General features: G+C 43.2%; 1 protein-coding gene across 1 annotated transcript in view; it reads left to right on the plus strand.

Moving 5' to 3' along the window:
• Window positions 1–18,114, plus strand: part of GALNT6 (polypeptide N-acetylgalactosaminyltransferase 6) — a 175,518-nt gene that overhangs the window by 123,665 nt on the left and 33,739 nt on the right. Inside the window, exon 6 of the mRNA XM_069230890.1 lies at window positions 13,143–13,260. Coding sequence (XP_069086991.1) covers window positions 13,143–13,260 — 118 coding nt within the window. The remainder of the gene's footprint in view (window positions 1–13,142; window positions 13,261–18,114) is intronic.

The raw sequence follows: 18,114 nt of genomic DNA on the forward strand, positions 1-18,114 counted from the left end.
AAATTATTGAAGTGGTACTGGTATTCACTGGCAAGGCTTCACATTTAGACCAATTAATCTTATAAACAGAAAATGCAGAGAAGCAGGTTAACAGATTAATCAGAGTATTAACTGAGGAATTTGGATTAGATAATGTGAGTAGAATATCGTCAGCGTAATAAAAAGCTTTAATCTCACCGGATGAGGTAGCAATACCCTGTATATCAACATCTTGCCAGATTGCAATAGCCAAGGGTTCTAGTGCTATAAGGAATAACAAAGGAGAAAGAGGGCATCCTTGTCGAGTTCCACGTAAAACTTTAAAATATGGAGAAGTGAATCCATTGCAAGTAATCGCAGCTGTAGGGGAATTATACATTCCTTTAGCAAGAGCAATAAAGTCTGGACCGATACCCATTCTATCCATAGTGTGGAATAAATATCCCCATTCTACTCTATCAAATGCCTTTTCAGCGTCTAGGGATAAAAGGATATTTTTATCCAGTTTACGTTGTTGCCATAATGTGGAATAGTTCGGAGGTGGTTAGAGGAGGAGTGACATGGAACAAATCCCACTTGTGAGGAATGGATGAGAGACTTAATGACTGAATTTAACCTCATCGCAAGTATTTTGGCTAAAATTTTAATATCGGAGTTTATCAAAGATATGGGTCTATAGCTGGAGCATTCCAAAGGATCTTTATCAGGTTTAAGAAGCACAGTAATGCGCGCTCTTAAAAAATTCAGGTGGGAAGTGACCTTTGATTAGAGATTCATTAAAGAAAGAATGTAAGATTGGAATAATTTGAACTTTCGTGATTTTATAGAATTCAATGGGGAAACCATCTTCTCCAGGGGCTTTGTTTGTAGCTAGACAATCAATGGCCTCAGCAATCTCTTCTGTTGATAAATGCCCTTCTAATCGTTGTTTCTGTTCTTGGGTCAATCTTGGGATCTTTAAATTAAAAAAAAATCATCTTCTAATAGCGTATCCTCACAGTTCAAGGAAGTATAAAGTGTTTCATAATATTGTTGAAAGTGGGTAATGATATCCGTAGGTAGAGTAAATAAGTCATTTGAGGAATTCCTAATAGCAGAAATCGTTCTAGACGATTCTTGTTGATGCAGTTGATAAGCTAAAAGACGTCCTGCTTTCTCCCCCCTTTCATAATGACGTTGTCGTATTAGAAATATTAATCTATATACTTCTCAAGCTGAAAAATGTTTAAGTCTAAACTTAACTGACAGTAGTTTTTTTAGAAGGATAGGTGATTCAGATTTATTATAGTCTTTCGTAAGGGAGAGAACTTCTTGTTCCAATGAATTCCTCTCTGCAGTAAAAAAAAATTTAAGGAGATAAGAATCCCTCATAATCAGTCCTCTAATGATAGCCTTACCTGCCCCCCATAATACACTAGCATCTGTAACGGAGTCTTTGTTCTCAGCTAAAAACTTATCAACATGTTGACATAGATTTAATTTAGCTTGTGGTGTTTTATACATCGAAGTATTGAGTCTCCAATGAGTTCTAGGGGGTTGAGTAAGTCCGATATTAATATGCAAATTTATTAAATCATGATCGGATAGACTACAAGGAATGATTCCGGCATGTGATATTGACTGTATCATTGCTGGTGAGGTTAAAAAATAATCTATTCTAGAGCGAATGGAGTGTGCACAAGATGTAAAAGTATAGTCCCTGTCATGTGGATGTAGTAAACGCCAAGGTTCTTGTAAAGCAAAGTCATCTATAAGATCTTTCAAAATATATCTATCGGTGGAATGATGAGTATCTGGTTTACCAGACCTATCAATAAATGGATCCATAGTGACATTCCAATCTCCCCCAATCAATACTTTGGTGGGACCAAAAGATGAAAGTAGTCTATTAATCTTTTAAACAAATTTGTTTGGAATCAGTAGGTGCATATATCGCCCTATGATCATATGAAAATTTCTGACACAGATTTTAACAAATGCATATCTGCCTTCGTCACCTGTCCAAGTTTGTATAATTTTATATGGTAGGTTTTTATGAAGAAGGATAGCTACTCCACATTTCCGGATGGGTGCGACAACATCAGTAGAATTTTTATGAATTATACCAGCGTGTATTACTTGACCTATCCAGTCTCTTTGCAATTTTTCACTTTCTGATTCAGTAAGATGCGTTTCTTGTAATAAAGCAATATCTGGTTTTTGTTGACCAAGATAACTAATTATCTTCTTTCTCTTGATAAAATGTGTCAAACCATTAACATTTAGAGATACAACATTCAAAGGTTTTAACTTGTTAAGAGACATATTAAAACAATATCAAGAGAGAAAAAAGGATAGATAACACCAATCCAAGAAAATGAATAAAAGAGGTAGAAGAATAAAAAAAAATACAGAGAAAGAAGAAAGAAGAAATTAGAGTATCAAGATTGTAACTATATGAAATTTGAATCTTTAAATCAGTATAAATTTGTTAGAAGTATAGTAACAGGAAAGTATTACTTATCAGAGGGACCGAATATTACTGAGCTGTCCAACTCGATAGATAAGACAGTGTGTACACTGAGCAATGAAACTTTAATCCGGGGATAGAAGCCGAAAAGCTATGGAAGGAAGATAGAGAAGCGGAAAAGAAAGGGAAGCCATTGCAAGGACATAGTGTGAAGTTTCCTACATAATAAATAAAGCAAACAACCCCTACAGAATTATTATATCGATCTTACTCATGTTTTGAAGGGAGATCTAGATTTATCTCTTGGCTGATTATTTTTTTTTCCCATGCCTTAAATTTATCACCATGTGTCCATTGTCGATGCACAGGCACCCGTTCACATTGGTCTGCGTCCTCTGGAGAGATAGAGGATGAGGATTCTACATTAGCTGGGTGTGAGGTAGATTTATGTTCCATCTCAGTGTCATTGTCATCCAAGTCGTTCAAAAAGGATTCTAAATCGTGAGGATCAAAATATTCCTTGGTTTTCCCTTGGAAAGTCACAATCATAGTGGCAGGTTCCAAAAGGCCATATCTGATCTCTCTTTTTTTTAATCTGGTGCGTAAGTTTAAAAATTGTTTCCTTTTGAGATTTGTAGATGCGGAGAAATCTGCTGTAATTATTATCTGGGAGGAGTCATAGTCATATGGCCCATGTTTTTTGGCAGCCATAATGATTTGACGGGCCTGCTGATGACATAAACAGCACGCCAAGACATGTCTTGGTCTCACAGATGGAGTGATTCCACGCGAACGTACACAATGTGCTCTTTGAAGTTCCAGTGGCTGTGTGAAAGTAATATTCATTAAGGTCGGAAGAAAAGTGGTCAAAAAGTCCAGAATATTGTCCTTCTCTATTTATTTTTTCTGGGAGGCCTATAATTCGAAGATTATTCCTTCTACTTCTATCCTCTAAATCGACCATTTTTTGTTGCAGATATCCAATATCTTGACTATTATCAGGTATCTTGTCGATGAGGGTTTCAACAGCAGAGAGCCGGGCATCCGTTGATTTGCATACTAATCTGAAATTTGGCAACTTCCTTCCTCAATCCTTGGACATCCGTGGTATTAGTGGACACTGTGTGTTCCAAAAAGGAAATGGACGATTTTATGGCTAAAAGTTCTTTCAAGATAGTATCCATAGTCGTTGGAGATGATGCAATAGATTCAGCCATTGTGTGCTGGGAGCTAGCGATATCTGGTACAGATTGCAAGGCTGCGCTATATGATAATTGACGCACAACTTTTGGATCTGACATGTAAGATAACTATTACGGTCCAGGAACTTATTTATGATAGGTATCAAAGTTGCCTTGATCAGATGGAGCCCACTGTACAAAGTCTACAATGTGAAAATAGAGCAAAATATTTCAAGATTGAGTTCGTAGAATCAATATAAGCTATACTTTAGGTGTGTAAACATGAGCTCTTGGTAGCGTATTACTGCCGCGGAGAGAAACACAAAGTTGCTTGGCCAACGTCTTATGTCACGTTTGAATAGTTAGTGTTTGCGATACAATAGAAAATAAAGATCAGACACATCGGCAGTTGAAAGCGGGTCTGGAGAAGAGTATATTAAGCAAAGTCTAATCGTCATGTAGGCTGATTGGATACTACATTACAGTAGCATGATATAAGTTGTAGAAACGGAACGTGCTGCACTGTTAGTTGTGTGTGGAATCTCAATGCTCTTTACCTCAGAAGAAGAAACCGATGAAAAAATAAGTTTTTACGCGAGCAACAATATAAATGTCATCTGCAGAAGGTAGTATTAAGGAGAGCGCTTATGTTCAATGTCCGAATATTTTAGCAACCTTCCAGGATGAAAGAGAAAGTCTGCAGTACTATTTTAACCTTGGAAGTCCAAGCTATTCACTTTGTTTTTATGGGCTTTGAATTATGTCTTCTTTTCTTGATTTTCCCCCTTGTAAGACAGAGCAAGGTTGCCAAACAAACATGGCCCAGAATGTGTGCTTCTTAATTGGCAAGAGATTTCTGGTGCATCTTGACCGCATTATCCGAGAGCCATGAATCAGGAAGTTACATTGCATATCCGAGTCTCCTTTCCGTAACTTTCTATTCTAAGGGAGCGTCGTCCAAGTCCACATTTCCCTACTCTGCAGATTGTGCACAGTATATTTAAGATGATGTGCATTATGAGGAAGACGTGGAGTATGAGGCCGATGATATCCGCTATGTGGATGAAAGGGAAACGATATTTGTTGATGAAGAATTCAAAGATAGAAATACTGTTTTATCTTGATGTCCCAACTCCGTTCCATTTTGCTTCAAGGGAGTATCTACAAACTCCAAGGCGGTGGAAGCTGTTCACCCTGACGTCGTTCGTAAGATAGGCAGTAGAGCGAGTCTTGCACGGAGTTTCCAAATCCAGTAGCATCCGGTGGGGTTCCGATAAGATATTTTCAGCTTTCTGAGGCGGTTGATGGAAGAAAAAGCAAGTTTGGTCCCCTTCCTTGTCCTCGTTCTGTCCGGCTTTGAGGAGAAGCCGCCATATTCCACTGTGCTTGGCTCCGCCCCAGTCATCACGCTTTGACCCAGACCAAAACAGAGAAAGACTGAAAAGGGAGAAAGAAGCAGGAATAGAGAGCAAGGCATACTGTGCCAAAGGGAGAAAGCATGAATTAAAAAGCACAACCTGCAGAGGTGAAACAAAGAGGCAGGGAAGCATAACATGGTGAGTGAAAGAGATAGGAGGTTGAATCAACACGAGGCTGCCTTGATAAATGGGAGTGCTGGTGGCAAACTCTTAAGAAAAGCCTTGGCATCCAGGGTCGGATTGGCCTAGAGGGCGATCAGGCAGTGCCCGATAGGCTGGGCTGATAAGTCAGTGTGTTGGTCAGTTTTTTGGCTGTTTGTGGGCCTTTTTGATGGTCTGGTGGGATGTGTTTAACTGTTTATTTTCCTGATATTAAAACAAACATTGACTGCAGCACGCTGAAATCCCTGCAGTCTTCCATGCCTTGCCAAACACTTATACAGATTCTTTAGAAGTTTAAAATTGCCCCAGTTTGCATATATGTACCCACCCCCTTTTTTTTTTTTTTTTTTTTTTTTTTTTTTTTTTTATACATATCACAGTCACTAATGGGGGCCACTTTTATTTTGGTGCATGGGCCTGTTTTCTGTCCCAGTCCAATACTGTTGGTGTCCACACATGTCAGATTGTTTTTAAAACAAATGAACCACTGACTACGGCTAATGTTTCATTTAATTGTGTTATACTTTGGGCACAAAGTGGCCCACATTTTCTCAAACTGGTGAACCCCATTCCGATGGGCAATTAAGTTGTCGTACACCCCAACAATTCAAGGCAGCTACTAAACAGTGAGGCCTTCTTGCCCTACTGTACCGGTGTTTTGTGAATCTGAGTTGGGTTTCCAGCTACTTCTTCCTGATGTATGAACAGAGACCATGTTTGCTATTGGAAAGCTGACCCTTGGGGGGGTTTTATAATGTTGGGTTTGACCTAAAATGTGAACTCCTAAATAATTATCAGCTGCGTTAATCTCGCTTACTTGGTCGGACTTTTCCTAATAGACAATACCTTTAAAGTTCATGGCACTCATCCAGCGAGATGTCCTACAGCAGCTTTTCACCTTAACCATACATAGCCCCTCTTTGGGAGTTCTATGCCACGGTGTATTTGTTATTTTGTTATTTAAAACTCCAAGAAAGAATGCCGCCTCCGCGAGAAGACATGGCGCCTCAACCCGACAGAGGAAAACCGGACAGCTCTCAAGGACACCACCCGCCAACACCACCAACGCCTCCGCACCGCACGAAAAACAGCCTACCAGAACAGACTTGACAACAACGCCCACAACAGCAAGGAACTATTTGGCATCGTCAAAGAGCTCTCCAACCCGGACGCAGAAACCAACCCCATCCCTCCCTCACAGGACCTCTGCGACTCCCTCGCGACCTTCTTCCACCGTAAGATCGCCGACATCTACAACAGCTTCACGACCACCAACATGAACCCGCCCCCGGAAGCCGCAAACGACATCTCCACCATCCTCGCCTGGAACCCTACCACCACCGAGGAAACCACCCGCGTCATGAACTCGATCCACTCGGGATCACCCTCCGACCCCTGTCCTCACCACATTTACAACAAGGCCGACAACATCATCACACCCCACCTCCGAGACGTCATCAACGCCTCCCTCACCACTGCTACCTTCCCTGAAAGCTGGAAACACACAGAACTCAACGCCCTCTTAAAGAAACCTACAGCAGACCCCACCGAACTCAAAAACTTCCGGCCTATCTCCCTCCTACCGTTCCCCGCCAAAGTGATTGAGAAAATCGTCAACGCTCAACTCGCCGCCGCCCTGGAAACCTCCGACTCCCTCGACTCCACTCAGTTCGGATTCAGGGCCAACCACAGCACCGAAACCGCCCTCATCGCAGCCACAGACGACATCCGAGCCCTGACCGACAAGGGTGAAACCGTGGCCCTCATTCTCCTGGATCTCTCTGCAGCCTTCGACACGGTCTGCCACCGCACCCTGATAGACCGCCTCTGCAGCGCCGGCATCAGAGGCAAGGCCCTGGAATGGGTCATCTCCTTCTTCTCCGGAAGGACCCAGAGAGTCCGCCTCCCCCCCTTCAGATCCGCAGCCACGGAGATCATCTGCGGCGTACCCCAAGGATCCTCCCTCAGCCCCACCCTATTCAACGTCTACATGACCCCCCTGGCAAATATCGCACGCAAACACGGACTCGACATCATATCCTACGCCGACGACACCCAGCTCATCTTATCCCTCACCAACAACCCCACATCAGCAAGGACCAGACTGCACGACGGCATGAAGGAAGTAGCGACCTGGATGACAGACAGCCGACTGAAACTGAACACAGATAAAACGGAGGTCCTCATCCTCGGCCCTACCCCCTCCGCATGGGACGACTCCTGGTGGCCCCCCGCCCTAGGCAGCACTCCCCAACCGACCAACCACGCATGCAACCTCGGCTTCATCCTGGACTCCTCCCTCTCGATGACAAGACAGGTCAACTCGGTGACCTCAGCGTGCTTCAACACCCTCCGCATGCTCCGCAAGATCTTCCGCTGGATCCCCATCGACACCAGGAAGACCGTCACCCACGCCCTCGTCACCAGCCGCCTGGACTACGGGAACACTCTGTACGCCGGCATCACCACCAAGCTGCAGAGGAAACTTCAACGGATCCAGAACGCCGCAGCACGACTCATCCTGGACATACCTCGCCACCACCACATCTCCAGACACCTGAGAAAACTCCATTGGCTCCCGGTCAACAAGAGGATCACCTTCAGACTCCTCACCCACGCACACAAAGCCCTCTACAACCTCGGACCCAAACTCATCAACTCCCGCGTCTCCTTCTACACTCCTCCGCGCACTCTGTGCTCCACCGGTCAGGCCTTGGCAGCCGTTCCCCGCATCCGCAAAACCACCGCCGGAGGAAAATCCTTCTCTTTTCTGGCAGCGAAGACCTGGAACTCCCTGCCCAGTCACCTTCGCGCCATACCCGAACACCTCCCCTTCAGAAGGCAGCTCAAGACCTGGCTCTTCGAGCACTGACCCCCTCCCCCCCAGCGCCTTGAGACCCTTATGGGTGAGTAGCGCTCTTTATAAATGTGATTGATTGATTGATTGATTGATTGATTTTAAACCAAGGGTATTAGACATAGGTCTGGAAGGGCCAACTATTCAGGATATCCATTAAATGTATTGAAGTGCCGTTTAGAATAACTGAATGAAGATTTCTCATCCCGAAAATCTGACATGGATCCAGCCCTCCTGGACTTTCTTTCGACACACTTGTACTAGTTTTTATCCTCCAAGGCAGGTGTGTCCCATTGTGATCCAGGAGGGTTTCATTATGGCCTTTTTTAAATATCCACATGAGATACATTTAAATACAATGAATCTTCATGGGAATTATACAGTGTCACTGATTTTTTTTTTTTTTTAATCTTGCATGGATGCACCCTTGTGAACCAATGTTGGATACCTCTACTCCAGATGGCTGGGGGAATCTCTTTTCTGGGCACTAGGCACGGACAAATTATCTACACATTTGGCTCCTGTGTTGGGTATAATTAGACATACTGAAGTTCCTTTGCTGCTAAGAATTTTGGCTGCCCCTGTGCAAACACATTTCAAGGGCACCGTAAAGACCAAAGAAGGGCTTCCATTTTGAGATCTGTCTAGAATTTGTAAAATGCCTGTTGCAGTAATAAAACAATGCAAAAATGCTTCATGTATACATAACATCTATGACGTAAAGAATTTAAGGTTTAAAGATTCAGGGTACCTTTAAGATGTAAAATAGCCGTTCATACTTAGTAATACATTCCATGCCGTAAGAGACATAATAGTACAATTACATGAGGTGAGAGTGAAATTCTCCTTTGCAGGGAGCCAAACCCTATTCTGTGCATTATTTAAATAATAACTAATAATAGGTATCTGTGTGTGCTACTCCTCCCTCCAGTTACTTTCTCACCTTGTGCTTCTCCCCCCAGCTCCATGTTGCACTATTTTGCCTATTTGTTTTTCCTGCCCACACACACATTGTTTCTCACATGGGTGAGACCTACTACGTTTTGTCAATGCTTGTCGCCATTGCGGAGAGTTGCTACTACAGTCTTGCTGCTGGGATGGGTATTTCTGTGAGGCTCTCGTCTCTCTGCCTTTACTGTCGTGCACTGGCACAGCATCGGCAAACTCCATCCGACGGGGTTAGCAGGGCAGGAGAAAGTATTCGGTCTACAGCTGCTTCTGGTAATTGTCAGCTTTTTGGGAAGTCTGTTCAGTGTGTATTTAGTGCTGAGAAACCAGCTGCTGATGCAGAGAACCCAGCCCGAATACAGACCACTCCACCCATGCCAGTGTATCACTTAATCCCTGAGTAAGATGTATTGCCCATATCTGTATCACTATGAACATCTTTCCAAATCCTTCCCTCGCGAATCTATATCATTACTACAAATGCTGCAACATGCAATGATTTTAACACCCATGCCTTTACAACGAAATAGTAAGATATGTCAGGTATATATATATATCTGCATCTGCCATTTTGTTTCACGGCTGGGCCCAGGGGAGAGATTGTATAAACTGGGTCAAGATACAGGTATCCTGACCCCACAGGAAACATGGAAGGGTCTCTGAAGACTTTTTTTTTTTTTTTTGAGCCGATCAATGGATCCGTTCAACCCAGCCCCCAGTGTAAAATCACAAAGTTTCTGCTGATCTGTAGGCTAATGGAAAAAAATAAAACACGCAGTCACTCATATAGCAAACCCCTGCAGCGCATGGTACTAACGTATGGCAATTTATATCTTAGTTTACCATAAAAACAAAACATAGAAATTCACTGAAAAAAACATGCTATAGTTAGATTCACTGTTTACCCACAAAAACCATACAAATTCAGGAGTTATAGTCATACTTATCTGAAGAAACTATAACATATATATATTCCCTTATCACCCCGTGAACTCACCTACCTCTAAATCCTAAAAGTACCCTGACCTGCCAATACCCTTACCACCCAAATACCCTCACCTATATCTTAATGCTAAAAAATACCTTACCACCCAAATACCCTTACCCACCCTAAAAATACTTTTGCCACCCAATACCCTCACCCACCTCTTAATGCTAAAAACCTTACCACCCAAATATCCTTACCCATACTAAACTCTACAAATACCCGTACCAGCAAAAAACCCTCAACCACTTTAGCCCCTAAAAATACCCTTACAACCCAACTCCCAGGTGAGTGAAGCAGACAGAAATGTCCGATTTACTGATTCAAGTCCGATCGGTAAATAAAAAGAAATAAACGTTGCGTCATAGACTTTTTTTTCTCAATTTTTCAGCATCACTATAAATCATTGACAAAGTCAATGGATCCCAAGAGCTCTACCTATTGTTTTTGCCAGTGCTTGCGTCAGACCTTCATGGCACTGGCTTGGCGGTGCTGTTGACATTTTATTGTATGTATTGATTATACAGTTCTACGGCTCAGTTGGCGGTTTCTTTTTTGCAAACACCTGGATTCTGACTTTAAGAAGGATGTCTGCAGTAAATGACTGACTCACAGATACCGTGCCCTCAGCCTTGGGCTGCGCCTCAGCCTCTCATTAGGCCCAAATAGCAGCCTTCTTTCAACTTTTATCTCCAAAATCCAGCCGGCGGGCCTCGCAGTCTGATGGGCCTGCCCGGACCTGCTGACTTTCGGGAACACGCCCTTGAAACCCTCACTGTCGGGCGGTTGTGTTGTGTTCGTGGGGGTAGCAGAGCGCGCGCGAACGTACGTCACCGTGGCCTGGACGTCCTGGGAGGGTTCCCCGCGACCCGTCCGCCACCACATCCCTCCACCGAAGCAAGGCTCGAGCATGACGCAGTTTCCACAAGAAATGCCCACCGCTCAACATCCGTTCAAACCCTTAAAGAAATGGTCTGCTAGGTAACATTCTTTTAAAGGTCGTGCCAAGTGCGTCCTTGATAGTACTGGCTCATTTAAAGCACTGGCCATGGCCCGACTGTGCACTTATTCTACACCTTTCAACCTCTGGAGGCTCCACGGAGGGTGCGATTGAATGGTTTTGGAAGGGGATCCCATTGAAACCAATAAAGAATTTATGTTTTTTGGAGAATGAGAAAGATATACAGAGCTGGTGAACTCTCGGATATCTCCAGTTGCTCGTTTGGAGGGTAAAGATGAGTCCAAGGAGGTGGAAGTCATCCAGGTGAGGCTGATCGAGTGATACGCCAAAACCAGCCATCGCAAAAAAGTGAAAACCTCCCCAAATTGCTAAATAGGAGTACGTTTTTTATCAGTGTACCTGTCCCTCCCTGGTGAGTTTGGACTAGGGCTAAATCCAAACGGGGAACGTGAATTTAGATATATATATATTATTTTTTTAATACATTGACTTTCAGGGCCGGATTGTGACAGCCTTGACAGCAGTCCCCCTTCACCACCCCACTCCACCCGTCAATTTCAGCCACTCAGGAAATGCCAGATTGCCCAGCCCACATCTGACCATGACTATCAATGACAGATATGGAATATTTAAATGCTTTTCACATTGGGAAATACCAGTGTGATATTGTTAAGACTAAAGTTGCTTTGGCGAGGCTAATGCTAAAGAAAACGCTCCTGATGTTCAGAAAAAAACTAGCCCAAGCGAAATTCCCGTTATGCAGGCATAAGCTCCTTTAATTTCAGCAATGTCACATTACGCTTGTTAAGCTAATTTCCCCAAATATTCTATTACACCACGTCATTACTTTCATGCTGCCCACAGAAAATAATAGCACTAGTGCACGGAGACAGTGTAAATGATCAGAAACCAATCTGTTTCCAGTGCTTGTATTTTTTGTAATTGTCGTTTGTGTGTGAACTGTTTTTACATCCAACTTGGTGGCATTTTGTGCAATTACGCATAATTTTACTAAAAATGAAAAAGACACATTATTTTCACTCACCTAATTAAGAAAGATCTCATAAGGATGAAGAGCTGTGGCACCCCACCAGGATTTGTAGTATCTGACCTTTATAAAACCTTAGCATCAAATGGGTAGCCGGCACTGCAAGAATGACCCACAAATGTTAAAATGCAGGAGGTTGGAGGGATGTGGAACATAGGATAAAGTAGGCATCACTCACATCAGGGATATCTGGCTCCGGATAGCCACAGACTTCAAATCGAAACTTGAAAACGAGGGGATATCCAGAATATATTGGGCTCTTGTGGTTAACACACCGGACCCTTTTTTGCAGCTGAGGAAGAGGTGAGCTACAGACCTGATCACTCTTGAAGGCACTGATTGAGAAGAAGCCAAAATGGCCACAAGAGAGCCGATCATCTCAGATCTCTCCACTTTAAATACTTCTATCAAATTTATCATACTGCAGTCAGGTTTTATAAAATAGGTAAGTTACCCAACCCAAGTTGTACGAAGTGTGATGTAGAATCAGGCTTAGTTCGCCACATGATCTGGGAGTGTCCTAGGATTCATGTGTATTAGTCCCAAAGTCATGCAGTCCCGAAGACTGTGATTAGGATTCCCCTTGTGTGGGATCTTAGAACATTTTTATTTGGGATATCACCGGAATGAGACGTACCTGAACCGATGAGACACTGTACATTGGGTATTTGGTGGCAGAGAATTGGCATTGCCAAGCACTGGCCACACAGCACAGAATGGCTGCAGGGTATGGATTGTTGTGCCTTGGTAGAAGAAAAGGTGTATAAGAATAGTGGCTGCCCTAGGAAATATCGAAAAATCTGGGGGAGGTGGTGGAACCATTTCCAAGATGTATATCCTGGGTGATATAGACGTGATGTGCTGTGACACTGATGAGGCACACAAGAAGAATTTATATATAATTTGAATCCAATAGGCGTTATCTGCTTCATCATGATACACATATATGTACATACTGACGTGCTGGTGAATTCTGTTTATAAAATAATAAAAGAACGTTTTTTTGTTTTTTTTTTAAGTGCGGGAGGGACAGAAGGGAGTCTTGGTGAACCCTACATGTGCGAGGGAATAGGTTAGTTGGAGGAAAGGCTATCTAGGATGAAAAGAGAAAACCACAGCAAGTTACAGTGATATGCTTCTGTCCCCCTTTACAGGTCTCCCACCTTTGCTGGTGGTCTCTTTGCCATCTCCAAGGAGTATTTTTATCACATTGGTTCATATGATGATCAGATGGAGATCTGGGGAGGAGAGAATGTGGAGATGTCATTCCGGGTGAGTTTTTGTATTGTTTGTGTGTGTGTGTGTGTGTGTGTGTGTGTGTGTGTGTGTATGTGTACTGTGTAAATGTGGAAACTGTTGTTTGAGTTCATAATCAAGACCTGCTTGTTGGACCTTGGCCTGATGCTTGTTTGCTATTTCATTGATGGGACTGTAGGCTTCCTTTATCGCTGTATCTGAAGTAACTCTACCTTATGGTGATCACTTCACACCAGGTCACTACGGACACCAGTTCTGAGCTTTTCACATACATATCATTGATTTCAGGTCTGTTAAACTGATTAATGAAATGCAATCAAAATAAGGCTGCAGCATGCAGAATGCATTAGGATATTACACAAAAGTCCAGTACTGGAAATGGTGCCTGTAATGACCTGGAGGGAGGTTGTCACCCTTCTCTAGATGTGGGTTTCTTCTGGTCCCATACTCTCAAAGGATGTTTCTTCTGGCCTTCTGCTCTAGTTATACAACTTTGCTTGGCTACTCTCACTGCGGCCTCCTACTTTGGTGGGGCACACGTTCTGGCTTTTTAATTTGACTGGATGTTTCATCTGCCATTTTTCGCTGACTTAATGCTTTTTTTCCTACCACGGTGGTTGGATGTTGCTTTCCTTTCTGGCTTTCTACTCAGATTTGATGTGTTTTCTTCAGTGCTTAATTTGTAAATAAAGAGGTGCTGGTGCTCAAAGCCCTTCCTTAAACACGAGACTGCTGTAATTAAATCTGCTAGCACTGAACACGGAGGCAGCGTAATCCTAAAGCCATCTCGGGCCGCTTCAATCCATTTACGGCCACCCCTGCCCCTGCAGCTCATCCTGCAACTTTCTACTTTCTCCCTCAATGACGCTTTTTAGTTTTTTTCTTCTTCCGTCTTTCCCATATGTGTCTTTTGCTCGCAGCAAATGCTTGAGGCATAAGAATAAGCCCCGGCCCTCACAAATAAGTGCCGGTGCTCAGCACCGGAAACAACAAGCACAAATTAAGCACTGGTCTTCTTGCCTTCTATTCTGGCTTGATGTCTCTTCAGAGCTTCCAATTTGGCTTAACACCATTTCTGGCTTCAGGACTCTTCCTTTTCGCTACTTGAGCTGGATCTCTCTTTTTTGTTCTTCAGACTCTAGATGGATGTGTCTTCTATCCTCATAATCTGGTTAGATATCTCTCCTGCCTCCCTATTCTGGCAGAATATACAGTCATTGCTCCTACTCTTCCCAGATGTGTGTTCTGCCCTTCTCTAAATGGATATCACATTTGGGTACCTACTCTATATGGATGTCTTTTTTTCTCCTATTCAACCTGGATGTCTCTTATTTCCTCCTATTCTATCCAGATGGTTCTTTTTTCATTATATTCTGGCTGGTTGTCTCTCCTGGTCTCCTACTCAGGCTGAATGTAATTGCTGGCTTCCTACTCTCTGGAATATCTATTTTGGCTTTGTTCTCTGGCTGGAAATTTCTTCCGGCCTCCTGGTGCCACCACTGACCATAGTTAATTCCTCCTGTGACAAATTAGGCTGCCCAAACAGGGTTAGATTTAACACAGGGACAAGGTTGTCAAATGTCCACTCGCCAAGGCCAGTGCAACTCCTCCTCATGACCTTCCTTGCCTTGCGCTTTTCTGCATGTTTGAAACATACAGTGATCATTGTGGAGTCCGAGCGTGCTGCTCCATGATGATTAAAGTGTCAGACACGCAGATGAGACTATCCTGATTGGGAACTGAATTTGTCACGTCTTCTGGCTCCAAGTGCATGTGAGAAAATACTATTGGAGTGAGCAGAAAAGTAGAGAAAAACAGGAGGGAAGTAAAGAGGAATAAATGGAGAGGGGAGAAAAAGGAGGCCGGAAAAGGGAATGATCTAAAACGCCCCCAAAAAAAGAGCAAGAAAAAAAAACGCCTGAAGAAAACTGCAAAGGGTATAAAAGTTAAGAAAACCTCATGAAAGTAGATTGAAAATACAGGACAGGACCAATAAAAGGAAAGTAGAAAACTGAAAAGAGAATTTGTCAGAAAGATTAAAAACGGTGTGAGAGATAAAAGGAGAAATGGGAGAAAAACGTGAAATGAGGAACAAACCAGGAGACACACGGAAAAATAATGAAAAGAGAAACCGCACAGCAGGAAGGCAAACTTGCACTGCATGCTGCAGGTACAACTGAGTGAGCTGGAGGAAGTATCTGCTGCATAGCTATTATATAGACAGCTCGTCGAACATGAAGATAAGCAGCTTTATTACATGCTTGCAAGCAGAGTGCAGCTCGCCAATGAAAACTGCCTAACTGCCACTCATAAAAGCAAATGATTTAGTAGCTAGGGCAACAGGGATAAACAAGGACCTTCCATATAAAGTATCACGCAACTTAAAGGGATAACACCTAAATTAAGAATGTAATACAAGATGTATATGAAAGCTGCAAGTTCCCTTTCCTTAAGCCCCTGAAAACCTTCCAGGATGCGGATAAAATCAGCCGTAGTTGAACTGGCCATAGATAGGTACAGCAGCCTATTCTAAAGCCCGCCAGCGAGAAGAGTTTTTGTTTGTGGCCATGAAGAAAGTGCAGACTTCATCTTGAACTATTCATTAAAAAAAAAAGAAAAAAGATAACCTTTCAAAATAAAAGAGAAAAATAAACCGGCATAATACTTAGTTTCTATTGAGGGAGAAATGGTAGCGTAAACCGTCATTATTTATTTCTCCAAGTATCAAAGTCCGGTTTCCTGCAGTTTGAAGTGTGTGTTCTACGTACCTCATTACTTTAGATAGCTTGCTCTCGAATAAGGGCAATGGCCACCACCGATGTTGTTAATCCCTCTCTCCACCTGCAAGGAAGAACGCAGACTTTACTTCATCTCCAACGCTGTCTTCTCTCTCCTGCTACCATTACTCCCTCGTCTCTGTCATAAACCCTTATAATATTATGCCACTATTCCAGAGAAAGCATCATGAGTTTATTAAGAAATTTGTGGCTCCTCGGCCACCACTCCTTTTTCCCCTCGAAGTTGTATCAACAGTTTTGTTGCGTGATCTATTCTTAGGCGTATTTTGTATACGAGTAAATGGACAGGTTAGGAGGAGGGAGTAGAAATGTTTGCATTTGCAGATTCGGTATTTGTAAATAATAGACGCACAAACTTCCTGCACAAATTTCTGCCGTAGCAAAAATGGGCTTTCGGTCATCCATCTTCATAGATTGGTTTATTCTAGTGTCCCTCACATTTTGCTTCTGCCTGCCACAGCCTACAGCACGGGGTAAAGGGTCCGCTCGCTTCACTGTGAGTGAGGGCACTTTGCTTGCGAACATCTGTCTACATTGCAGTCCACTTTAGTGTCTGGTTTGGTAGGCTATTCTTTACTTTAATCTCTGCTTTCATTTTATTATTTTTATTTTTTTGCAATGGCTCATTTTTATTTACTTATTTCTTTATTTATACATCATTTTTAGAAGCCAAAATGTAAAACATTTTATTTCTCGTACACTACTTTTGCTTATTGAGTATGTTTTGCAAAAAATAAAGCAAACAGGAGGCTTGCAATGGCCAGTTTATTGGCATTGACAATGCTTATTGTCACTTTCCTCCTTACTGGAAACGAAAGCAATTTTGTAAGAAAGACACTTATATAACTTTCTATCCAAAGCGCTAGATGGCAGTATTGTGGTAAAGACTGTGCATGTGTATTATGCCGATTGTAAACTCTCTGATCCTTTGCATGGCGGAACCCCAGGGTCGAAGTCATGAAGTTAAAAACAAATGTCTTTATACCATCATCTAATTGGGGGGCGTGGCTTGCACTCAGGAGCAATGACCTCCTGAATTCACAGACTCCACACTGCAATTTCATGCCCAGCCTGCCACCTTTAACAAAAAATGTAAACGATCATAACCCCAAGACACCGAAAATACCACCAACAAGCCGATCCGACACCAGAATCAACAGTGTACCTGAATTCTCTTAACCCAGAGCCAAGACAGCATTAAGCCTAAAATGGACCCATCACTTCATCAATAGTCCGATGACTATGAACTTGCCCTGCGCCACATCTGAGTGTTAGTCCATCGAAGGACTCTAGATCGACATGCCATTAAAGAGACGGGTAGATGTGGTTATCTACCACCCTGCACCGAGTTGACGCCTGCAGACATCACTGAAGTGTGCCATGTGTGACGTGTACAGATAAGTGCTGCTTGCTGGCCTGTCGCAAGCCCATTCTTGCTCCTTCCAAACTTGGCACAGACTCGTAGGCCAAAAGCCACCAGACTCATTCCGTTCGGGTCCCAGGCCCAAATCAATAAAGTCCTGCATGCCATAAACATTTACTTTCACAAGTCCAGTCAGAGCACACATTAGAGTGGTCTAAACTCGATCTCTTTGGCCCACGTCTACCTGCTGCAGCACAGCACCAAGTCGGAATCTGAGACCAGCATCCGTCTACTGGACTCAGCGTGCCACGTTACCCACGGGTAGAGTGGCATGCAAGCAGGATTTTACCTCACAAGGTCTTAAGTGTAGTTTGGAGAGCTTAAATCAGGATGCTACTCCACATACCGGCCTCCAGCGCCAGTGCCTGACTTCAATATGGTGGTCGCCATAGCGATCGTCCATTAAAAAGGTCAAATACTGTGTTCCTCCTGTTTTGCTCACCATGGTAACCATCCAACCCTACAAGAACTCCTACCCAGGAGCACTTAAAGAGACCCACAGTCTCTTTTGAGGGCTTTTAATCCTTCCACAAAATAGGTCACTATGCCTGGCATCTGATCTCAAAAACAGCCCTCCTTTTCTGCTCTACTTTGCTGTGCCCTAATCCAGTGGCCACCCAATGCTGTAACATACTGCCCACATTACCA

Source organism: Pleurodeles waltl, chromosome 4_2 (genome assembly GCF_031143425.1).
Source record: "Pleurodeles waltl isolate 20211129_DDA chromosome 4_2, aPleWal1.hap1.20221129, whole genome shotgun sequence".
Lineage (NCBI taxonomy): Eukaryota > Metazoa > Chordata > Amphibia > Caudata > Salamandridae > Pleurodeles > Pleurodeles waltl.